The sequence below is a fragment of the Bombus pascuorum genome, chromosome 1 (assembly GCF_905332965.1).
Source record: "Bombus pascuorum chromosome 1, iyBomPasc1.1, whole genome shotgun sequence".
NCBI lineage: Eukaryota > Metazoa > Arthropoda > Insecta > Hymenoptera > Apidae > Bombus > Bombus pascuorum.
In genome coordinates this window covers 20,430,962-20,457,589 of record NC_083488.1, presented here as the reverse complement: position 1 = coordinate 20,457,589, position 26,628 = coordinate 20,430,962, and the positions used below count along the sequence as shown (strand labels likewise).

General features: G+C 32.7%; 2 protein-coding genes across 3 annotated transcripts in view; one reads left to right on the top strand and one right to left on the bottom strand.

Moving 5' to 3' along the window:
• LOC132907538 (gamma-aminobutyric acid receptor alpha-like) overlaps window positions 1–26,628 on the top strand; it is a 90,306-nt gene that overhangs the window by 21,259 nt on the left and 42,419 nt on the right. For both annotated transcript variants that reach the window (XM_060960734.1, XM_060960742.1), the window contains exon 2: window positions 24,402–24,549. In XM_060960734.1, the coding sequence (XP_060816717.1) occupies window positions 24,402–24,549 (148 nt within the window). The remainder of the gene's footprint in view (window positions 1–24,401; window positions 24,550–26,628) is intronic.
• On the bottom strand, window positions 11,038–19,026 carry LOC132916057 (arginine/serine-rich protein PNISR-like). Its single transcript, XM_060975802.1, has 4 exons — window positions 18,852–19,026; window positions 15,642–15,847; window positions 12,773–13,086; window positions 11,038–11,436 (listed from the first exon to the last, which is right to left on the bottom strand). Exons 1-4 carry the CDS (start codon window positions 18,996–18,998, stop codon window positions 11,189–11,191), a joined length of 915 nt encoding a protein of 304 aa, XP_060831785.1. The 5' UTR covers window positions 18,999–19,026; the 3' UTR covers window positions 11,038–11,188.

The following is a 26,628-nucleotide window of genomic DNA, read 5'->3' as shown; positions in this document are numbered from 1 at the left end:
AATCGAAAGTTTTACTCAATTTTTTATGATATTCGTTGCTGCTTGCGTATTTTTAATTTGTTATCGTAATTATTCGAAGTATTTTTTGTATCTTGACGATTCGTCTCTTACTTTATTTTGACAACAAATTTTACAAATCGAACGACGTGCAATCAGAATCGTTTGATCTTCGGTGAGAATTTTTAACACTCTCTTTGTACTTTGCTCGTGGGTATAATTTTTGATTCGGCAATGTAACACTAGTTTCTGTTGAAATTTAGTTTGAGAATTAATTTTTGTTTTTTTCTTTTTTGCAATGAATTTGTTCTTTCTTCGTGTATTTAATATCTGCGATTCTTTACCGAGAAAAAAGATGAGGGTGCAAGTCGGAGACAAATGAAACTGAGACGTGTAATAATGATAATTATTTACTGACACGAGATAAAATAATTGGATGATAAAAGTAAATGTTACATTGTGCTTTATTAAGAATTTAAATGATAAGAAATAAAAATAAGCTTGTTTTTATTGAAAGTAAGTTAGGCAGTTATTTATTTTGAAATATGATTTTATAAACTGAAGGTGAAATATTAATTATATGGACGGCGTATAAATTGAAATTCAAAATACATCTTTTTGAAGAAATATGTATAGATAAAAGTAAATATAGAACAAATATTTATCTTAGTATTATGCTAATTTTTGATACGTCAGAATAACAATTAATCGTTTAATATTATTCTCGAATTGCAGAAATTATAATTGCAAATTATTTTTGCCACTTTAAGAATTTAGGAATTCAAATCTAAAAATTACGATAAAAAACTTCACTTTCTTAAGAATAAAATCACGAAAGTGTAGTAAAAAGTTCTTCAAAATCGTCAGTTTATCTAAAAATTAGGCATCTTTATCCGCGGTAGCAAAGATTATGCTTTATCCTCTCCTTCGGTGAAGTTGTTTGCCACTTTCATTAAGAATACTTTAAAAGGTCGAAAAGTATATTTTCATAACAGCAAGTGCAAAAAAAGTTTGAAGCGTGTCTTAATTCGCTAAGCTTAGGAACATTTCGAAAGTTGAGATAAGCTATACTTCTACTTTATCTTTTACTTCATCGTTATGGTCAACACGCTCAACAAAGTTACTGGTTTGCCAACCTTGCTCAAGTTGAATTAGAAAAAATTTGTAATATTGCTAATTATTTACTCATGCGAAATAAAATAATTGGATTTTATCAAAACGATATTGCAACAACAAAACTCGTTAAGAAAGATGTACTCATTCATTGGCTTTTTCATTGAATTCCATTCGAAAGATAAATTAGAGAAACAAAAGAGGAGCTGATTATACGTACAAGCATATGATATTCGTAAAAAGAAATAGAAAATTTCTCGTTAACGTAAACTTTCTAAAAACAATGCTTGATACGTGATTTTAGTAACGTTATAATTTGTTTTAAATAATATAACGTAATAAATACGTGTGATATTTGGAAAATACAAATCTATAATTCATTTTTTGAAGAAATACGTTCCTTAGCTTTTCACATCCGAGTTTAGTGAAAGATGGGAAAGATATTGCGCCAGAGGAGAAATTATTTCTTGGGATGGACCTTTTTTTAAGAAATTCGTTTAAAGATCTTTCCGTACGACATCGTATAAACTTACACTTGATGCTCGTAAATTGGTTTCACATGCTATGGAACGTTAGTTATTCAACGAATCGTACTTTTATTATGTACACGCGCTCCGGTAACGCTTGAAGAGAAAATGTGACAAGGAGCACGAGGAGGTAAGTCATTTCGTTACGGTGAAAAGAAGCTTGTAGGTAAAACGATATCTAAATGAGACTTAATAGAGATGATCTTTGCTAGATGAATGAGAGAGTTGGTATATTATTCTGACGAAGCGAAATAACGTGATAATTGCGTTAATGAACATTTATAGCAGTCGTTTTTACATGCGAAAATTGTAGCTTTCGCTGCGAAATTAGAAGTTAACGTGCTTCTTTTTAGGAGAAACAATCTATCTTTTTACGTCGAAAAATTAAATTAACATAATATTCGCGCTTATAATTGTATTTTATATTTTTCGTAATTCAGTGCCATATATATTTAGCAATTTAATTTGCACGAAGGAAGATTTTATACATTTCTGCCATACATGTATGGTTATCTTTATTAATAAAGAAATTGCTTTAAATTACTTGGAATAGTTTAAAGATAATTTAAAAAACAAATTTTGAAAGAAATTATCTTCTTATCTGAATGAAATATATGAAAAGATCAACCGAATAAAATATATTGCGACGCATTTTCCGTATAAAAACATCACTCGTGAAATCTTTCCTTGGAGAAATTTCTTAAAGAAACTTTCTTGCAAGAAAAAAGTCACTAAAATAAGATCACGAATTCTTAGAAATTATATTTCTCGAAGAATGTTTATTCGAATAAAATTAAAAATATTGCATCGATATACGATAATAAGAAAAGGAAATATTACGTACTTTAAAATTTTTGAAGTTTGTAAAGTAAGATGTTTGAAATTGAATTTCAAACATACCACTGACCGTAATTTCTACGGAAAATTACTAAAGTTATACTCAAAAAAGAAAAAAAAATAAAGATATTCAATTAAAAATTCAATCAAATATCGATAATATTTAATTAGAAATTTAATTGGATATCGATAATATTCAATTAAAAAATCATCTGTGGGAAATAAATTAAGTACTTTAAGAATTATCATAGTATTACATCATTATTAGTATTAATTATAAAATTGTTAGTACTAATATCGATTCATATTAATTCCTATTATACCATATAACGTCGAATCACATTTTCAATCGTTCAGTTCAATCAACCAGTTTTCATCGTCGAATCGATAATTATATTGTTCATCCACAGGGTTTTGAATCGTTTGTTCAGCCGATCTTTTCAGTAAACTCGATGATTGTCAATACGTGAAACATACACAATGTATCGGCAATCTGATTTCGCGGGAACGAAACGAAGATGCAAGTTATTCCCAGGCTGATTAGAAACTTTCGTCATAAAAGTTTGCCTCTCTCGTTGAAATATCTTTTCTATATTTTAAACAATTAAAGAAAAATAAATAAAACATGGCTATCGAAGCAAATCTCCAACACTTCGACGCTCACCCTATTGTTAGAAGTAAAATATGCTAAAAAAAACTCTGCAAAAAATATGGAAAATTAGAAATGCGAAAGGAAATCTCGGATGCCGAGGTTGTTCTTCGAAGGAAAACGTGCTTAAAATAAAGATATCAATTGTTACAATGACCAACTTATTTTCCAAGAAAATCCCAAAACAGCTTACAAAATTGCTAAATAGTAACGTGAAAAGATATGGAATATAAAAAATCGCTGCAGAAAGAAATCTCGAACACCGTAAGACTATTCTTCGAAGGAAAACACGCTGCAAAATATATTCTGCTATCAATTGTTGCAATGACTGAATACGGCTTTGATTATTGAGACAAAACGAGTAAAAGGACACGTGATACCTTCACTGGAAGCTTATACCTTAGGATGCAGATTTCGTTGTATATGGTGGTCCAAAGTGCAGCGTACTTGTGGTTTTCGAGATATTAACAAAATTCTATTAGTACTATGTACATTACGTTCTACCTGTGCATACATGTATGCGACTGCGTACAGAGATGCTGCCGACGCGATAGTCGCTTCGCTCGCCGGTCGATGAACTATTATAATTTATAGTTTGCACGTAGGTATAGGATTATATAGGTTTGGGTTATCCTTTACTTTCCGACCGTGTCGTTTAGGTGGCCTGTTACGAGCGAAGCGACTATCGCCTCGACCGTGTTGCGCATGCAGTCACGTATGTATATCTAGGCAAGATGCAATGTATTAGTAATATTAATATATTTTTCTCGATACAATCTCGTGAACTGTGAGTCTCGGACCATCATAGTTGTAATTCTTTAGGGACGAGCTTCCGATCAAGGTATCACACTCCCTTCTATTCGTTGTCCCAATCAGTAAAACGAAACCTAATGACCAACTCATCGCTGAAAAAGTTTGAAAATACGTTAGAAAAATGTGAAACAGAAAAAATCCAGAGGAGAAAACATAGAAAATAATATAAAATAAGAAGAGAAATCTCGGATACCGCGAGGCTCTTTTTCGAAGATCCTTCGCTTTCAAACGCTTTATTCTCGTCCGGAAAAACGGTCTCACGGTTACGAAATCGTGTAGCGACTATCGCGAAAACACAAAAGCCACTGGAGAGGTCGCGATAAAGTCCTGGCACCCTTGAAAAGTGAGAAGAGTGTCAGTATCATTATTTACCCGGGACGTTTTCATGGCGAGAGACCTTGTCGACGATGGCAGATTTCGTTTCCTCGGGAATCGTGTGCCGACCGAATATCGCGGCCCCTGTGTTCACGGGGGTGCGATGTAATTTCTCGTTGACCCATCTGTGATGTTTTGCTCGATATTAGCAAGCTCTCGACGTTAAAGCCGGCCATTTCGAATGGAAACGGCAGCCGCGCAGTTTCCTGCAACCGTGGTGTTATTTTGTAACAAACGGTTTGTAATAATATCACTCGAGATTGCGAGGTTTAACGAAGTCGATGTTTCGTTTGCATCGTAATCGAGGCTCTTGATTCCGTTGTAACATAATTAGAAATTGTGATGAGATCGTAGTTTACGTATACAATAGTTCTGTTCGCTTTCTTTTCGTTTTTTCGTTTCAATTATAAGCTTTACATATTTTCACGTCGCATCTACCGTCAATTATAAGCCATTCATTGGCGAAACTGACACGATTCTACGATTTTCTTTTATATCGAAGAATCGAAACTTTATTGAAAGAATTTGATGTCTTTCGGCTAAATTAGACTTTTGTGTGGTCACAGGACTATTTGTTGGACTGGTAATTTAGTTTAGAAGTGGTGTGAGGATTCCGGATTCCAAGAAATTTGATACGAAATTAGACTGGACGTAGTATCATTTTCGTGCTATACATAAATCGAAGTAAAGGAGATTTTTATTAGCCACTCGGTAAAACTTCGTGTTTAATTCAAAAGAAACTACTTCTGGTGTTTTTAGCTGATACAGTTGTTGATATAAAGTACGAAGTGAAAGCTTAATGCACCTGTTACTTTCCTGCCCTTTAATGTACGCATTAATCTTTTGAGAGAATTTCTCGAAGATAAACATTTTACATACGATCATGATCCATAAACGACTTCTTCATGAACTTTCATTTGTTTCTTCGTGTTTTTTTATGGACGATTTGAAACTTTTCACGACCACTGTGTTTGTAGATGTGTACTTTATATATCTGGTTGTAATTATTCGTAACAAATCGTACCACGGATTATGTAGATTCAGGTGAAAGTTTATAAGTATGAGTCGAATGGTAATATTAACGAACGTCGATAGCTACTAATTGTAATGATGTAATTTGTAACATTAAAGTTGAATTGTATTCATTCCCAGTGAGTCATAAAATTCTCTCTTTCTGTCCACGTTATATATCTCGTCATTGTTTGCTTCGCGTTTCTCTATCTTTACTATTTTTACATTTTACTGTCTTTATTTATATTATTGCTGTCTATTACTCGTTAGTTTCTTTTTTGCTCTTATATTTTAAAGATGGAACTGACTTTAAATTAATAAATAAATAGTGATACTTAGGATGAATTTCTTATTTAATTTATAAATATTTCGCAATTTATATAAATGCATTTCTTGGTAGAATGAGCATCATAGAACGCTATCGAAGGATAATATCGTGAGAAAGACTGGAAAAAATGAATTCAGAGCGACGATGGCGGTAACAACGTGCGTGAAAACGTGACAAATAAATACTGACAGTTCGGTGCCAATATGGGTCGTGATATCACTTTAACAACGACGATAAATCTAATCGCGTGAAAGCCTCGATACCGTAAATACATAGGGTGCTTCGGTAAATACTTAGTATGTATCTTGATATTGCTTGAGCGAGATAAATTTGCACTAGAAAAACTACGTGTAGAAAGGCGACCATTTTATGACAAAGAATTTTTTCAAAGTATGTCCATTCGTTTTTGTCTTTAGAATGATAGCATTCTATCTTTTAATATTTTTATAATAATTACTAGTATCTTCCGAAAAACTATGAAAACTTTTTATTATACCCAGTTTTTATGCGTCATGAGACTCTTTGATTATTTAGTATTAATAAATATGATATAACAAAATGTGTTAATACGTGTAATACATAAAATGTTAAAATAATAAATGTCGTTATTCGTAAAAGAATGTTTTCTGAAGAAACGTGTCGAAATAATTTCTTCTCAGTGCGCCAGTAATTAGTAATGTGAGTTTATACAGAACCATTTAGTTGCTTCTAGTTAATAGCCATAACAACTATAATAACAACAGCCAACGTTATATATGATTGTTCGTTAGTAGTTATAGACACTAATCGAAGATTTTTTGTAAACGATACCATAAGTGCAAAAATTTAAAAATCTTGTCGTGTAATGTCTTACATACTAATAGGAATATCGTAGCAGAATTTAATAGCAACTTCCATTTGTAAATAATTACTAATAGCTTAATATAATAATATAATAATTACTAATATAATACTACTTAATATAATAATTACTAATAGTTGAAAGATGATACCACCGGTACGTCTAACATTGTCTCCGTGTAAAACAACGTAAGTGCAATTATGCGATAAATATGTTCAAACATGTGGTCACTAAATATGACCAATCTTACAGTTCTTACTGGGAAAATAATAAAATGCACTTTCGTAAGAAAGATAGAAAGAACATCTTGAGTATTTGATATATATGATTAATTATATTTATTTTATTAAATAAATGTATTTTTTTGTGTTTTATACAAGTTATTTAGATACTTAAAGGATTGACGTTTTCTCTGCGACTAAGATGTGGCACATATAAGCTTTTCTATAATTACGATTCTTTTTCTGATGAATTCCAACTATATTAGTGCAAAAAAATAAAAAGTTTTTCGTTTGGATCATCGTACACTTGATATTTTATAATAATCAAAACATTTCAACTTGCGAAGATAATGTTAAGTCAGTGAAGTATTTTCTCGCTCGTAAAAAAGTTGATGTTTAGCACTTACAGTGTTATCTACGAGAAGTCTCCGATCGTTTATCAAAAGTAATAATAGTACAAGATTATATAGATAAATTAAATTATCGACAATTTTTCTGTTTCGTTTCAGTGTGACTGATTCTTTATTGCAGAAAAGATATTATTATAAACAAGTAACGTACTATTTTTTATATTAAAAGGCTTAGAAACCTGTCAGAACATCACAACTTTATAATCACTTTGTTTCTTATAAAGGCCTTTTATTAACTGAATTATGACTCTGAGTGGCCAATAAAGTTACGAAGGCAGTCTATAAAAGCGAATGAAACCGTTGGAAATTCTGACAAAGTTTTTCGACATGTAAAGAGCACATTTAGATGCGGTGAGATTTATTGTCGAAATGAAATTTCTTACAACAACTCGCGTTATGATACTGAAGCTATACTAAAAATTTTTAATGCGTCGTTCCAAATAATTATGTTCAACATGAATATAGCAAACAAATAATATAGCAACTATTTACGTAATCATCCTATGCATGAAATTTCTATGGATTAATAAAAATCTTTATACGAATCAATAAACTGTCGAAATGAATCCGTAGAAAAGTACAATATTATTTGTTTTTTCGTCCAGTCGCGGGGAGACGCGATCGCGTTGAAGCGCGTCAATGGGAGTTACGATTATAATAATCGACACCACGAACAGGTCGATCCCCTTATTTCTTGTGGGATAATAGGGGTGTTTGTTATATAATAAAACTGTAGTCTACAGTTCTATAATATATATATTTACAATAACTTACAACACTTGTTGTCGCGTAGACTGTAGTGATGACGATATCCTGTTATTGGATCAGGAGTTGATTGACTTCATCGTCATGGAAAGTACAGTAGTTGACTACTCGAATGTTAAAAGAATAGAACAGTATTTGACTCGATTTGATATGTTGAAGAACAATATTTGACTTGACTGCCCGAAGATTTGAAGATCAGTAATTGACTTGACTACCCGAAGATTTGTAGAACAGTAATTGACCCGTCTCGTACTATTAAGGAGAAAAGCTCGGTGTGGGTGTGCCTTTTTGAACTAAGAACGCGGATTCGTTGTTTACACTTCTCATGGCTCATGGGTATCCTTGTTCGTGAGAAAAATCTGCTATTTCGCTAGGCAAACATCCGCTTCCTCCGTAATTAATAAGAGCGTGCAATAAACCTAAGGACTATTTTAAGGACCATCCATGAACCGAAAATACTTATATGAATAGAGATTAAGCTAAAAGATTCAGTTTATGGTGGTTCCTTGGGTTTTTTGCGGGTCAGTGTAACGAGGTGTAGACCTTGGCGACCAGACCGTGAGAGACGTCGCACGGATCATCTCGCGCAACATAACATTATTATTTAATATTAAAATATTATTATGAAAACGAAAAATCCCTGACAAGTAGTAAATATAATAGATCTGTAGTATTAAATAGATTAAAAAGAACCTTTAAATAAATATGAGTAATGTAAGCAAATATAGTAAAAGAAAAGTAGTAAATATAGTAAAAGGTAGTAGATCTACAAATAGTAAATTTTTAATGAATAATATATTTAAAAGCTTGCATAAGGATATACGATTTTTAAATTCGTAGACTGTGCTGGTCCAATATTTTAGCTTTCTGAACGTGATGGACATATACCTGCATGTGATTATAAACCAGGAATAATATCAACTAACACAGCAAATGTTATATGTGTACACATTCGCAGATTTTATATTTTACGCTTATATATTATGAAACAATCTATATGCCCTCGAACAACAGTTTCATGTAATAACAAGAGAGAAGATAGACTCTGTGTACATATGCGGGAATTTTTGCATGGACAGCTGGTTGAATTGATTCAGTCAAAGTAAAGACGCGAGATTTCGAAATTGCATTGTTTGGTTCGTTTTTAAGAGCGAGTGGTATTATACGAGTTGGTTAAAAAATTTTCCTTCTTTGACCTATATTCCCGCGTTAGAGATTAAAGCGTTATAATGGAGAGTTCGTATAATATGCGAATCATTATGACAAGAGATTTGAGAAGTCTGTTCGAATAATATTTGTTAGCGATCGTACAATTAAAAGTATAATAATTGAAGTTTCAAAGCTTTGTATGTACAAATTCGTTCCGTTTGTAATATAAAACAGAAATATATGTGGATTAGTTTTGTCTATGAATTTGTACATAAAAAGTGTGTGGATTAGATTAATTGTAAATTTTATAATTTTATAAATCTGCTATGCGGAAAGAGAATCGTGGAGCATATTTTCTGCTTTAACTTACAATTTAATCGGCTGAAAAATTGCAGTAAGAAATGGAGTGACTCGAATAAATTACAGATAAATGGTGGAAATAATATTATGCAATTTGCATCATCCAACTTACTTTTGATATACTTTACAATTTTTAGTTTACTTAAGCATAACATCTGTTTACGATACTTTTAGTATATACGCTACAGTGAAATAAGTGCTCCTATAATAATTTAATCGTACGTAATTTCAACCGATTAATAATCCTCGTACGACCGTTTTATTCGAGCTATATCGATTAGTTTTAGATTTGTAACACAGTTGCAAATAAATGCAAATCAAAGCATTAGCCATTAGTAACGATGACAAGGAAATACATTATCCATTATATTTCGGTTGACCCAAACATTGATTAATATACCGGATCAAAATTGAAACCTTCCCAATTTATTATTATTTATCGATCTCATTACGTAGTTATCGAAAATCTGCCTGACAGTGATTTAAGTAATTTTTCTCGAAAATATTAATTTAACATATACGCAAAACTCTGTAATATAATTGATACGAATAACATAATAATTAATCTCTCGATCAACAAAATGTCGCAATATTCAAATTTAATTCACGGAAGAAAGTTCTACACGTCGTTATTGATTATTAATAGCTCTTAATAGATAAATCAAACCGTACTACTTTGAAACATACTCGAGCGCAGATTACACGTGTTTCGTCTAACGATGCTTTGAAAAACTAACGAGATACGATCTATACAGGAGAAAAAGAATGTGCTGGAAACCGTACGACCTCGTATCGGAGGGAACTTAGGCAGTAAGAAAAGCGCCATTGGCTAAACCGATAAACACCAGAAAGCTTTAGCCATGCGACTACGTTGAAAAATGTTTTGCTTCGAGGCTTCTTTACTGCTCCTGAGTTAGGAATATCCTTTTGATGATACAATCCATGTCGTGGATAAGGGTTCTCTTTTTTGATGCAAAATCTCAATGATACATCATGGCAACCGTGAAATAAAGTACCAAGGGAGTGAAAAATTGCATGGATGACGAATGATTAAAAGCTGTGAATAGATGTTTACGCTGAAATATCGTTTGCGAGCGAAGGGTGGTTCGAGCAATGTACTTATACGGGAAATTATCATGCATTGCACCGCGTAAAAATTTGATCACACGTGGCAAGAACGTGTATTGTCTGTGTGAGATTTAGAGGCGGAGTGCAGATCTTTATGCAAATTCGTATTTTCGAGAATATAATTAAAAAAGTGGAGTCTCGGTAAAAAAAAATTATTTTACCTACATCTGATGTATTTTTTTAAAATTCATTTCTATGTAATTTCGTACTTTCAAATTTTTTATATACGCATAAAAATCCGTAGCTTATTTATAAAAATTCGACACGACTGAATCAAGAGAACGCGCGTATCAAAAGGATCGTATGTTAAATAGATCATATTAAGTTAAGCTTACGAGAGTTGTGAAATAGAGAGTAATAGCATGTTACAACTTGAAGAAATTATAATTTCACTAAATTCCATGATACCACACTTGGATGCTGAAGCATATCCTTCGATAATGCTTGTAAGAATATGAATAATGCTGAAACATTTGCAGCGTTATTAATAACGTTACCTTTGACCAAAGTTGTTTATTAAAATGATACATTTAATTTCCCGGACACGATCTTACAATGTTTTACAAAAAGAACGGATCATTATAAAAAATTTTGCATAATGCTAATGTAAGACGCGAAAGACGTGACAGATAGTCCTCGTTGTCTGACATAATTTTACACGATTTCACAACGTGCTACCACTTCCGCTGTTATTAGGCTCTTCTTCTTTCCCTCCTTCCTGATCTGCTTCGTCGTTTCCTTCCTCGTTGGCATTCAATTTACTTGCTTCGTTGTCGTCGTCGTTGGAATATTTCATATTTAATTGCTGCGATTGTTGTTTTTGAGGGCTGCGATGCCGCGATATCGATCTCCTATATTGTTTGCCACATCCGTCGTGTCTGGATTCTGGACACGTCGAGTTTCTCCTCCTCGCTGCAAAATAATTTATGCAACTCTTTTCGCTTAATCGTATCAGAGTTCGTGTAACACCTGTTGACAAAATAAGTTAGGACAGAAGAGAGAACAAAATCTCTGTCATTTATCACTACGGCTTTTTGTTGCAACAAAAAAAGCGGGTTCTTTATCATTTGTCATTTACATCTGCTCTTATGCCACAAATTGAATCAAGTATTATGGTCGTCAGTCTTCTGACAATGAGCTCAATGAGACACAATAGGCGAGCAGAAGTTTAATTTCGCCAAGCTCTGAAAAATGTGCTCGGCGTCTAAATATAGAGAAAGTCTACGCGAGACAAATTGTTCTTTTCCCCTAGAGAGGAGGCCCTAAACTTAACCGTAAACTCAAAGGCTTTAAAAAACGAAGAAAGCAACGGCTGAAAAGGGACCAAAGGGAAGGGACATTCAGCCAGATATCGATATTTTGGTAAAAGTCAATTAAAATGAAATCAATTAATACGTAGAGAACCTACAAAGAGGACTGCGCGTAGTAAACGCGAACGTTGTTATTGTAACTTGAGGTAAAGTGTTTTTTATTCAAGGACTTTGTTATTAAACGTATCGTTCAATAACAGAAGATTGTTTATTGTTCATTTCATTTCAATTAACCATCAACTTGATACCGAAGATATAAAAGGTACGAATCTCCAGCGAACGTGATACGCGTACATAAAAATTCAATTTTGTAAGCAAAGCTGTACTCTGTCGACTGGAAGAAGATGGAAGGTTTCGTTTTATCTATATTATTTTTTTATCACTTTTTACGTAAGATCGAAACTTTTATACCCATCTTTAGAGGTTTACGCTATGTATCCATAAAGTGGAGCAATACAACGAGGAATTAGTAAAAGCATCTCGAAGATTTTGCTTTGAGTGCACTTAAGTAGCCTGCAAGTAAAAATGTTGCGGTTTCGATTTTTCTCCCTTTTATACCCGGTTTCTTTTATTCAAAAAGTCCTTTGTCTTCAGACGAACACGATATCGAGATGGACTCTTATCAGAATATAAGATAACTCTCGTCAAAGAATAAATAGCGAAAACAGCAAATAACAGAAAAAAAGCAAATAGCAGGTAATAAAAATATAAATTACATAAATTTTGCTAATCACGGTTAACTGCCAATTATTCTAACACCGGTAATTTCAGGCATCGTATTTCACGATCTAATAACTCGCAAATTGCATAACATTCCATAAGATTGATCTTTTACTTGTAGTCAGTTTACTCTACTTTTATTTAGTTTTCGTATATTGCTACTCCGAGTCGGCCAAAGTGTCTGGATATTTCTAAGTAGCATTGTACGTAGTTTTTACCTTTGGCCTTTCTATCCTCGTAGTCGCTACAGTCCGACAAATCGCTGTAGTTACTTGGATCCCTCCGCTTCGTCTTGGTTCTTTTACGATTAGGTGAACCCGACGTGTTTCCAATATCTGCTTCAAGCCTGCTGTTCGAGATCTTGTGTCGCGGTGACCGAACACTTTCTCCCTTTTCTTTGTACTTCAGCTTTCGTATCTCTCCGATGTACTTTGGCTCGTCGCGTTTCCTGGATTCACTGCGACGTTTTCGTCTTTTCTGACTATCGCTGCGTCTTCGTCTTTTCTCGCCGCGTGGCCTCCTGCGTTTCTCCCTTAAACGATTAATTTCCATCGTTATATTATTCATTCCTTATTATATTCGTTATATATTAGATCCTTAAACTTAATCCTGCGTAGACAAGCCGAGTCGTTGTTGGTTCAAGTAAAATTTCTGCCTTGAAAATTCCTTCGAACAAACGTTTTGTTTCGATGGGAAAAAGTCAAATACTTCAGGAATAATTGTATGTAATAATTGCATCTATGTAAGATAAGGAACAATCGTATAATGTTATAAAGATTTTGACAAGTATTTCAAGTTTTTTCCAAATCCTACAACAGTGTGAAAATTAAGCTCGAACGCTTAAACGATCCGGTATAGCAACAGAACGTGAAAAATACGTTTACCTATGAACGTTTGAGATGAAACGCAATACGAGTCAGTGGAAATAGCTATTTTCTGATATAGTGGATTACCTTTATTTCATTGACGTTTGAAAATGGAAAAAATCATTTCTTATAAAAATGGAGAATATAGTTTTCTATGAGAATGAGAAGCACGCGGTTGTGCGTATTTTTTGAAACGCGCGCACTGGGCTTTAAGATCTATAAAACCTTGTGTAGAATAGAGGATATTCTTATCTGCAAGAATCTGCGTAAGTCTTATAAAAGAAATAGAGGATGTTCTTTCAATCAGAAAAAGGGATACATATTCGATGAGTTCTATAGAAGACACCTTTTTTAAATCTATAAAATTTCTTATAAAAATAGCGAATGTCCTCTTCTGTAGGGCTGAAGGATATATATACTTCTACGTGGTCTTTGAAATACAATTTTTTTTAAATCTATAAAACTTTCTATAGAAATGGAAAATGCCTTTTCCTGTAAGAACGGGGGATATGTATTTATACGTGTTCGTTGGAATGCAGTGCTTTTAAAGCTGCAGTCGCATTACAGAAATATGACTGTTAGGGTAAAACGAAAATTGTATGGAGCAATGGATAGAATGATTAACCGATTTTCAACTGATCGAAAGTTTTTCGGAATGGAAGTATCGGGATATTGACAGAATAGTTATCGAACAGTATCTTTTTTTTTTTATTTTTCTACTTTCTCTCAGCACGTTGTTCTTTCTATCTGGTCTCATCAAAATATTTTCGTTACCTAATTCTTTTATTATTATAGTATTATATTTTAATGAAATCACGAAAAATTATTCAAGCTCCTGTTAAAAGCGCCTTTTCTACTCATATCGTTATAACGAATTATAGTTTTAACCACCGCACTGTGCGGAAAACACAGATCCGCAAGTAGTTGGCAAACATTTAATCTAGAATTTTCAAAGACTCTATGAGCAGTTCGAAAGCAATTATACATTTCGGTATCTAACATCTATAAATTCAGACGTTGGAAACTTCTGATTTAACACTTTACTCTAACAATTAAATCCATATAATGTTATTACCAATGTTATTCTAAGCCGTACTAGAAATTTGTTGAACTATATCAACCTTGTTGCATTATTAATCGCCCCAAATTTTGAGTTTCTGTTTTATGTAGAGTTTTAAAAAGTTGCTCAAAATTCTTCAATACTCTCCCAAGTTTCCAGAATATCGTCAAATAGCTTTTTATTGCTACGCGTTACCTTAATCGTTCTTAAATGAAGTAAAATTTCAAGAAAGATATGGAGAAAATGTGAACTGATTTAAAATTACTGGCAATTAATCTAAGCGTTAATGTTAGTCTAAGATTTAATTTATTTACTCGAGATATTGATCATCTCATCCTGACATTTTGTAATTTTCAATGGAAATACGCAAATATATAGAATATACATATTTCTTAGATTTCCTATAGAATATACATATTTTTAAGGTTGTAGAGATTAATTGCTCGAAGTGCTTAGAGCAAAGGTCTAACTGCTCAGGGATCGTGTCAATTTAACGATTATCTATGTAAAGGGACAAGTTGACATTCTACTCCGTATGACGTCTGCGTTTAACATCGTTTTACGAAGACGAGAACTTGCGTAACTATATTATCCGACTGATATTAATTGGATCATAGTCTCACTAGTCACAGAGAATCATAGAAAGTTATAATGAAACGCGATTGAGCATGCTATTAAAGTACAGAGGACAAAAGTTCTTGCTACCTAAGATACTTTCTCTTGCGTGATCCAAGAAATAAACACGTTCATCGTGCACCGATTAGTTAACACGATCTGATTAGTTAATAGCGTGGTAAATTACAATTGAAAAATAGTGATAGAAGTTACCGCAAATTACATTCGTCGATTTGAGTTAAATTGCGAGTATTGTTGCAAACATGCATTTTTCTTAACACAGCTGAAAAAGTTGCATCTAAATACTGATTTGTTCCACTCTCTAAGTATTATAGCGAGTGCTCTATTTTGGATACGTTATACATAGTTCTGTATTTTATCCTATTTTTTGTACGTTTCGATTTCCAATAAACGCACGAATGCTCGCATTTTGATTGTAATATATCGATTCTCTAAATATATAATGTAGCGGTGTTTAGCGTGATAAAAACTCAAAAACATGAAGACTGCGTTCAATCGTAATTAATCGATCGTTAAATAATTAACCTATTTTCCTCTTCGTCGTTGGATTGACTTCTCGAAGACGTTTGTTGTGTGTCGGGTATGTTCGTCCCATCGGCAGATCTCTGTTCGTTATTCTCCTTCACGGACTGCTTAATCGGAGCTGGATTTAACGTGAACACTGCCTTGTAACGACCACTTCTATGCCGCAACAATCCGGCATTCACCGCGTGCTTCAGAGCCCGATGAACCTGAAAGCTTTTCTCATAAGAAACGGCAAATGGGAAGCTTGCGGGAAACGTCGAGCGCATTTTCATGTTTTATAATTGAGAAGTTAAGAGAACAAAAATGATGGAAATACCAAAAATTTGTAATCCAAGTCCTATTTCAAGGCGTCTATGTAAATACCAGAGGTGAAAATTCTCAACGTACATAAAAAATATGCTCTTGTTACGGCACACCGTTTATCGCTTAAATAATGTAAACTTTCATTGTTTACCATCTACATTACCGCTTATTTTTGACAATGTATATTTTAAGTACAATGTTGTAAATAATTATAGACACAAGCACGTTGACACAACAAGTATTATTTCTTCGAGACTTCTGAGAAACCACTGATTGTGTCTGGATATGTGGAGAGAAATTATTTTTTTTAAATCGATCGTCGTAGAATGTCAGGAGATGTTACATGGCAAAATATTGCCTTTCATAACCGAAATAATAGACAGAGAGACGATTTTTCAACGAGACAGTGCTCCTATTCATACAGTTGCGGCTACAAAATAATGGTTTCAAGATTTCGAAAACCAACTATGGGGAACAGTGAGTAATTCCAACATAGAAATTCTTCAACGATTCCAATTAAAAACTTTAAGATTCTTAATAGATGCACCTTGGTATGTTACCAACGAAACAATACATTGCGATATTAAGATACCTACAATTAAAGAAGAAATATCCAAATTCAGTAATAGATATAACACAAGAATTAACATCCACCAAAACCCATTAGTTACCCAATTACTTGACACGACGGATCAAATCCGCAGGCTAAAAAGACATTACTCTTTAGATTTAAACATTAGAATCAAACATACGATAATCATTTATTATTCACGTTATAGTACCACGCCAGAATAATTTACTTATAATTCTCAATGAGAATTGATTGTAAACTATTTCCAAATAAAAAGAAAAGATTTCGGAATAGAATTATTACCATGACCGGCTTTGAGTCTCGATCTGAAACCGATCGAGAACTTGTGGAGAATTGTACAATAGCAAAAAAGATTTACGATCAGGATAAGCCGCCTATAGGAAATATCGTGGAACTTAAGAAAGAAATAAAATCCGCATGGGCGAATATTCGGAAAGAAACTTTAAATAAGTTGATGGATAGTGTACTTAACAAATTAATAGAAGTAAACAGAAATAAAGGAAAATCCACTAAATATTGAGCGAAAATGTAACAAAGTTAATATCGAGTTTATATTCTTTCCCAGTCAAAAACACAATTTTCAGAGGAAATTTCATTTCTTCCAAACTTCGAGAGAAGAAACTTTTCGTTTGACGTATCTTCAGTGTTCTTTTATATTATAATATGAAATTATATGAACAATTTTGCCAATTTCCGTATTATGACAAATCTAAAAATAGGCTCGAGTTTACAATTATTCACGGCACGGTATAAAACTACAGTCGAATCAAGTTGCAGTAATTTTGTTCTCCATAATCATCATAGATACGTATAATAGGATATTAGAACTCGATTAAATTGACTTTCGAGAATCGATATGTATATAACGAGAAAACTAGCTTTTGTAATTTTCATGCTACTCGTAAAATTAATAAATTTCATGCTATTTGTAGAATTACGAATATTGGCAGGATCTTTGTCTCCAAATTCTTTAATTTTTTAATTATAAGACAGATTAAGAAGCTTCTTCTAAACTGATAGCAAGACATTCAATGTTAATGCTACCAGTGATATTTAAATAGCAAATATATGCATTTATATGTATTAGAAATATAGTAAAAATATTATTGCAATGTTTATTAATATGTAATTTAGATTTATATTGTAATGACTCCATAAAAAGGTAGCGAGTGTTGCTTCTAATTGCTAATTCGTTATTAATTTGTACAGTGTGCGCAAATTCGCATATTGTTATTACAAATTGACCAGAGTGCCCGTATACTTATAAGCGATCGTGTATTTAAATTTAGTGATGAAACAGTCAAAAGTGTGACTAATCATAGTGTTGGTAATTTCATTATTTTGTATGTTCTACTTGAAATTGTTCTGAAATTATATAATTTAATAGCAGAATTTTATTGAATGTTAAATACCATTGATATAACATTAAGATAAGTAGGAGCAAATACTGTCTGTTCGAATGTATAATCGTTGGAAGTTGCGGCATTAAGGAAAATGCTGGAAAATGCTCCTTCCACGAAGGATGGAAGCTTCAAGGCGTCTGATGGATCGTCAAAGACGTTCGAAGATTCTTAGAGCGCTTCGAATTGTTTGACAACCATCTACAGCATCATTGTGAAAATCTCGTAAATTCGCGGAACCAGCCCTTCACAAATCGTTCGCCTTTCTAGTACATATAATTTCCAGGAATTTCTAATTTTTAATTTTCTCAAAGAGAAAATTTTTGCGAATACTAAAGATTAAAAATAGAAATCGAACCGTAGATAAAGCTAAAGATGAACTTCAAGGATTAAAATACTAAAAATACTAAAATACTAAAAATATCTGTATGACGAATAGAAAATTTCGATCGTTAAAACTCGAACAAATCGCTCCTTTTCTTCTTGATTTTTAAGTTATTAATTATTTGGAGCAACGTCCTTCAGAATTTACTTGCGCGTAAGTGAAACAAATAATTTCATAATCGAAATCCACGTATTTCTAAATTTTCAAATTTGGCTATTATGTAAAAACAAGAGATACACCGATAAGTATCTTAGAAATTTTTCAAATCGTTTGAAATCCTACAACAATGGGAAAAATTCGTTTTTCGTTACGGTACCGTTCTTTACTAATTCGTCTGATTTGTGTCATGAATATACGATGAAACTCGTCCCACCCTTGAAAAATCAAACTACTTTTTAAGATTGCAAAAATTAATATTGGAATAAGCAGGAAGAAACGAGAGAAACGTAAGGAAATGGTATGATTTTCAATTGACAATGTCGAATCACTAGGAATCGTAGGAAATTAATTTACGTTCACCCCTCTGTCACCTGCATCGTCAAGTTCCTCGGGGCGCTCTTGGAAGTTTGTCGAAGGAAGTCGAGGACATCTCGAGCGGTGGATCCTTTCCCCTCACATAGATGCACCACGGCATCGAGTACGCGATTCATTAGTCGTGGATTCGACGCGTACACCATGGTTGATTCGCTTCCAACTTCCTGCAACTATGCTGCATGGAAATATAAAATAATATGTATATTATATATATATATATATATATATATATATATATATATATATGACACAATTATATAAATATGTAATAAATATAAAGTATTAAATATAATATAATTATATAATATATCATATATATGAGATGTACATATATAATACAATATATATATAAATTTATTAATAATAATATATATACAATCATATTAGATTGTAACAAAAGTTTTTTTCGTTTTATGAAGAAATAATGGATGCGTAACATTTTTCTTTTATACTATTTTCTTGAATTATATATGATCCATTTAGTACTATAAAATGGAACATACAGAATTCAATAAAATAATATAAAACAAAAAAATAAAACGAAATAAACTTTTGAAACAACCTAATATATATAATAGACGTATAATATAGTATAGTATACATATATAGTATGTGCAACATGTGATGTAATAAATAATAACTAATAATATTAGTAAATTAGAATGATTAATTATATACTGTAATATAATACGTAAATATAAATATGTATAATATAGTAATATGCAGGCTGTCCATTGTATGAAAAAATAGTTCAGACAAAAAGTGAATGGCTTCTAAAGGGGTATAATTTGGTGTAACTATATTTTTCTGATCATATGAATGCAAAGGTAACGTAAACATAAGAATACCGTTGCGCATCTTTTCTTGTCTTTCATACATTACGTTAGACAAATTAAAGTTAACATATCTGTTGAATTAAAATAGTTTTTCAACATGAATAGGTTAACACGTTGTTGTAGGAAATACCGAGACGGATCAATTACTGTGTTTAAAATTACATGATTTCATTTACAAAAACGTACATCACCTTCATAAGATCTCTACCTGATTATGCACAAAAAGATTAAATACTCTGGATTATGTCCCCTTTGAAATCATTCACTTTTTGTCTGAACTATTTTTCATAATACAATTGATAGTTTTCCAGTAATTTTCATGATTTTTTTTATAACCGGGCACACTGTATAAAGTGTGTAAAGTACCAGTACACACCCTGTATAATAATAACAGTAGTATAAAATACGATAAAAACAGATAATAACGGAATAAATAATGGACTTTGAAAATAATTACTAACTTTATCGTTGTTACAGCTTATTTTTAATGGAACAGTTCTTCTATATTAAATTGATGAATTGATGATTCAGATAATTTACTAATATCATTCAAAAGTCTAATTATAAAAATGATTGAAAACAGAATTTCGAATTTATTAATTTACATAATAAGCATTTATGCTAAATATTTTAGGATTATGTATTGTTATTACTGTGTGCACGGTAACGAGTATAGAAAGAGATGATTGTCTTTGTGATAAATGAGAACATAATTTAAAAGAAGGTAGATAGTAAAATGCGACTTTTACCTCCTGAAGATGTAAATCTTAAGAGAACGTAGGTATTCGAATCATAATATTACCGAAATAAATCGATGGTATAATTATACAAATTGGAATTTCTCCAAACCACAAATTTAATTAGAACATATCGAATTTTACTCGGATCAACAGCAAACTGACGCGTAATGCAACGCGTTGCTGGGCAGTTTTATTGTCATTTTTTAATCTCGATTCTACGATCAAACGTTGCTAATTTCAATAGCTACGTTTGATTGTGTCAGTTTGATAGAAATTGTATCATTTCATCGAAAATACCGAAATCATAAAACGATACTACAACTTGACATACATTTGTTCTCTTTTTTTTTTTCTTTTTTTTTTTTTTTTTTTTGAAATACTTGAGTTTCCTCGTAATAAAATATAGAGATAATTAAATTGTATTTTCTGAATATCTTCTAATTAATTCTAAAAACTGTATTACAATTACACAACGACTGTGTAATGAAATGAACGTTATATATATTTTATAGCGATATAATGAGCATAATCTGTTCTATACAGAAACATAAATTTATTATTTAAATACTATATATATGAACACAGTGTGCAAGATGTTTACATTATGAATGATATTGTAATTACATTATTATAATTATTCTATTTAACAAATATGCAACCGTTAATTTATAACTTGTAATTTACCAGTTTATTATTGTAATAATAATAAATTATTGATTGTCAAATTATTATGTATAATTCGATATAGTTTCGATCTATAATATTATTTGCTACTTAACTACTTTCACATACAAACTATCCCTCTCAAACACAAATTTTTTAATACAATAATGATCTAACGTCGAACTTGTGCTTATCTTTGCACAGTTATCTCAGCTATCTTCTTTCATGTACAACGTCGTATCGAGAACATTGTCACGTACTGTTCGATCACACACAACCTCCCTCATAAGTATCAGTACACTCGATGATTTGCTATCAGGGAATCGGTTAATCGATGAGAGAAGAAGAAGTACGATTCAAAATACACGACAAAAATGTAGAGATCTACTTGCAACATCTATAAAAGAACAACGAATCGATATAATTGAATAATGAATGAATTTTATTTTGATCTAAATCTCCATTGGAAGAAATTGCAATAAGAGAAATTTGTTCAAAATCAAATGGAAATTTAGAATCTGCTATGTAAAATCGTTTACGATATATACGAAATCAAATAACACCAAATAGAATAGACAAACTAATAATACATTTGTATAGGATAAGGTGAAAAATTATTAAACCAAACTCTGAACGATATCTTTTACTCTGCAAAGAAAGAAGTTCAATGATGCGGAATCTAGGTGATCTACGAGAAGCGTTACCATGGTAGATTTATCACAATCGTTGTATTCTACTATTCTATGTGACACTACAATGACTTCGTCTATATCATTTTCGCACGAGTCTACTTCCTCATTTTCTTCTGTTACTTCATGCAGCAAGAGTTTGCCACGTAATCTCTTCGGTGTTTCCTTGGTTTCTTCAGTTTTTTCATGATCAATTAGTCACGTGCTACCATACTGCTGCTGTCTTTTAAACTTAATTTTTTATGAATTCTAATTACATTTCCGTTCGTAAAACAAGTGTGTAAACACTTCGTATGTTTACCTACGGTATTGTAATAGAACATTTCATTAACAAAACGTTCGTATAATAGAACGTTCAATTAACAGAAGGTTCAGCTAACAGAACGTTCATATAACATAATCTCTATGTAATAGAACGTTTAATTAACAAAACGTTCGTATAATAGAACATTCAACTAACAAAACATTCATGAAGCAAAAGATTTACATAATAGAACGTACAACTACCAGAATGTTCACGTAATAAAACGTTCTAATAATAAAAAAAGTTCAACTAACAGAACTTTCATGTAACAGAACGTTCATATAACGTAACGTCTAAATAATAGAACGTTGAACTAACAGAACGTTTATATAACAAAACATTCACACAACTGTTGTTCATATAACGATAGGTCTACTGCATTCTAAAATTTTGGAAAATGGCTAGGACGAAAGGTCGAACGAGAAGCGACCTGATTATCGACGAATGTCGTGGTGAGCTAAATTGCAAGTCAAACGCACCCTCGGAAGTACCTTTCCCCAGTGTTGCTTTCGCACTCGCGTGTGTACTCTCGTAGGACGACGTGTTTACCAGTCGAGGCATGTTTACTGGAATTTGCGGCCTGTTCGTTTTCCAACGTGAACGCCATCGCAAAGACCGTTTTCAATCGTTTTGTATTCTCCGTTGACTAGAGCTCCGACCGAATTTCAACGGTGGAAGCGATGTCCACGATGACCACAAAGGAAGAACGGATGAATTAATTCGCTAATTCGATTCCTTTCTGCATCCGTCAATTGGCTACACCCGCACGTCCACCCTTTGGGCCACGGTTACAGAATAGTATTAATTACCGCCGATCAACCTCGTAATTGAAACGTTCTCCACCGGACGTGAATGCACGTACTCAAGCGTGATGCGGAATCATTGTTCGATGCACAGCTTGAACGGCGAATTTCATTGATTGAAGAAAACACGACGATTCGAGGTTCTTTAAGCAAATTGCGTGTCGTCGAAGGATATAGAGAGGACCAAAAGATGATTGGTTGATTGTAAAATACCTAGCGTAATGTTGTACATTTGTCCAAGGTTTTTCGTTTAAAATATTTATTTCAGAAGGATAAACGTGACAGATGATATACAGTTATCGATTACGATTAGTTATCGCGTAGTCATAGGTAGGATTGAAAATTGTAAATTATAAATTATTAATGGAAATAATTGGTAATATAACATTTGCAATTTTTCCGATCAATCTATATTACGGAATTTTGTCTTCTAACATTACAAATTGTAAAATGAAATTCCAATGATTTACTTCCTGCATGATCGACTTTGTAAATAAAACTTTCAGTGTTTATGATCTTCTTAAAATTAGTATTAAATTATTATTCAACATATGTATTTCGATCGTTCTATAGCAAAGTTATTACAATCTAGAATTTTGATTCGTCATCGTTGATAACCATTTGGTCTATTTTTTACTGTATTCCCCAAACTGAGTTTTTCAAATTATTAAAAAGATGATTTTTTCCAGTCCTCCCCGGAGAGATCTTCCGTCGTTAAAATATCATTCATCGAACGTTTAACGAACTTCCGCCATGAATTTGCCTCTTTTTTCCTTCTCTCTTTTTCTCTTCGCCTGCGCCATTTGCCGCGTAATAAAGCCGGAATAATTTTGAATTTTATTTTCACTCGTCGATGAATGAATCACCATCAACGGCACACTCGACGAAGTTTCACCGTCGACGTTCTACCCGGAATAACCGATCGAATGGACACTCGAAACGGATTCGATTCGACTGTCCGCTAGCAAAAATTGTTCCTCTCTAATTCGAGCAGTTCTCTGTAAAACTACTTGACAGGATAACGCCATCCTATATAAATATTCGTATATCATAAACCATTGGGTTATTGTATAAATTGTGTCGCTATATTAAAAAGATATTCATTATTACGGACAATGTGTTTGGAAAGAAATGATTAAATAGATAGATTGGTAGTATTACAGAGAAAAAAGATCTTTTGTTCTTTATTTAAATGTAAAATGGAAGAAGTAAAAATATCAATTAGAATATCATGATTTTAAAAATATTTAAAGGAAAACACAGTTGTTTTAAACAAACTATAAACTTGTAATGTTTGAATATCATAATTATATCTTAGAATGAAAAAAACAGGCTACTTATAGTCTCTATAAAAAAATAAGGTAAAACCGAAATAATCACCGATTATTTCTCATATTATGTTTGTTATATTTTGTTATATTATCCACCGTACTTTTGATGTTATAGTATCACTTTGAACGATACATTTTTGTTGAAGCACTAACGTCGTTCTTATGAATATCTCATTTCAGAAATAGAAGGTATCCGAACGCTAGGCGTCTCAATCGAATTGATGAATGAATTAGGACGCATTGCGAGGGAGGATCGGTCCCAAGACATCATGAAGCAGCGAGTCCTACTGGCCCTCGCCAACTTGATCACCTCCTACGCATCTTTCCTGTAAGTACTTTTTAAATTATTTTTAAGAAATCTTATAATTAAGAACATAAATATAATTACAAAAATCTGTAGCGGTCCATGGCCGTAAAGAAAGGTTCAAGGTTCAAGCCACATGTGTTGACCTCATGATCTGCGAAACGACGTCAGAAGCTGGAACGTCGTAAAAGAAAAAACCCTGGAACTTACAAAAATGTACAAGGGATTTCGATAATAAAAAGAACCGTTTCCCTAACCCTGAAGGAAAACTTTCTCTTTCGAGGGCAATCTATATAAAGGGAAACGGGGAAAAGCCCGAAACGGTTAGTCATAGAAGTCAGAAACATACGTCGCGAATTGCGGTGCGCGGAATAGTTAGTCCACGGAATCTACGATGTTCATGGCATTCGTCACACGCACTTCCTCGTTGGCCCTTGCCATTTCGAACACTTGCAATTTACGGAAACGATGTCTTTATGTGGCACTAACACGTTCACCTCTTTCTTCTCAAATCATGTCGAGGTTCCCAATTTGAGGTAGTAGGACGTGTAGGGTGTTAAAGAAATACTCCGCGGATTGATTGAACAACGAGTTTATGAATATACTGAGACGGACTTAACAATCTTATTCGTGCGCGTTACCTGATCCGTTCTGGTACCATACTTCGTTTGCTCGCTGTCGACTAAATTTCACTTACCACTCGCGACGTATGTCGAAAGAGAAAGTTTTCTTTCTGGGTAGGGAAACAATTTTTTTTATTATCGAAAGCCCTTTTTTTATTTTTTTTTTTTATTTGGAAGAATTTTACAATCAATTCTCATTGAGAATAAAGTAAATTATTCTGGCGTGATACTATATCATGTATAATAGGTGATTATCGTCTGTTTGATTCTGGCTGAATTTAATGTTTAATGTTTAAATAAGGGTAATGTCTTTTTAGTCTGCGGATCTGATCTGTCGTGTAAAGTAATTGAGTAACTAATGGGTTTTGATGGTTATTAACTCTTTGGTGGTTATATCTATTACTAAATTTGGATATTTCTTCTTTAACCGTGGGTATCTTAAGGTCACGATGTATTGTTTCGTTGGAAACATACCAAGGTGCATCTATTAAGGATCTTAAAGTTTTCAATTGGAATCGTATCGAATGCCCTTGCGCATTTTTGCAAGTCCCAGAGTTTGTTCCTTTGCGACGTCCTGGCTAGGGTTTTTTCTTTTACGACGCCTTAGTCTCGGACATCGTTCCGTAGATCACTGAAACCCTGGACCTTTCTTTACGGCCATGAGCCGCTACAAATCTTATAATTGTAATCTTATAAATAAAATGTAGAAAGACAGTTTTACACTGCATTAACTATATATTCGATTTACTATCATAAAGATCGAAGATCAAATATCATACGCTCATTTTTCTCGCTACATTAAAGAAAAGCAAAAGCAAAATAACATTACATAACTCTGCCTTATCTAAAAAAAAAAATACTGTTTACGCAATAATAGAAAGTTAGAAAATAAATGCGAATAATAAAGGAACGATTTAAACAAAATCAGATTAATAACAGAAAGATATATTAACAAAAATTGCATTACCGTATTCTACCATCGGTAATAATTAAAGCAAAGTCAATTTTTTGTATCAAAGCGTCGCGTCTTGTCATAAATCATTAAAAAGAAATTACAGATATCAAACATAGAAATATCTAGGTTAATAAAAATGATACGTCAAATCATCTGATAACAGAGACACTTAAGTACAGTATGATTAAGTCGTACGATTGATCTTATGCGATGGATCTCAAGCTCTCAGCTCAGGATGTATTTTCCAGTGTCCATTCGACGAGAAACCGTGAATGCAACGATGGAATATTCGAAGTTGGATGAGCGTCGTAATGCAGATCGTTGGAATCCTGTTTGATTTGAACCCTCTTGTCAGACAATTAACCCAATTCGAGGCGGTCGCTGAATAACACTCCATTTCTTGGCGTTATTCTCATAATTGTCCATTTCCTCGTTTCATCATGCGAACAATTTAATTTAGAATTTCGAAAACATCATATCTCGTTCGATGTATGCTCTGCTCGTTCTAAAGTGGCGCGAAGACAT

Bases quoted from the DNA above. Each gene is read 5' to 3' on its own strand.
- LOC132916057 (XM_060975802.1), bottom strand. From the start codon at position 18,998: ATGGTGTACGCGTCGAATCCACGACTAATGAATCGCGTACTCGATGCC. The intron at 15,848-18,851 runs GTGACAGAGGGG...AAAAGCTTTCAG, and splicing joins CGAGGAACTTGACGATGCAG to GTTCATCGGGCTCTGAAGCA. The intron at 13,087-15,641 runs GTTAATTATTTA...TAATCGTTTAAG, and splicing joins AACGACGAAGAGGAAAATAG to GGAGAAACGCAGGAGGCCAC.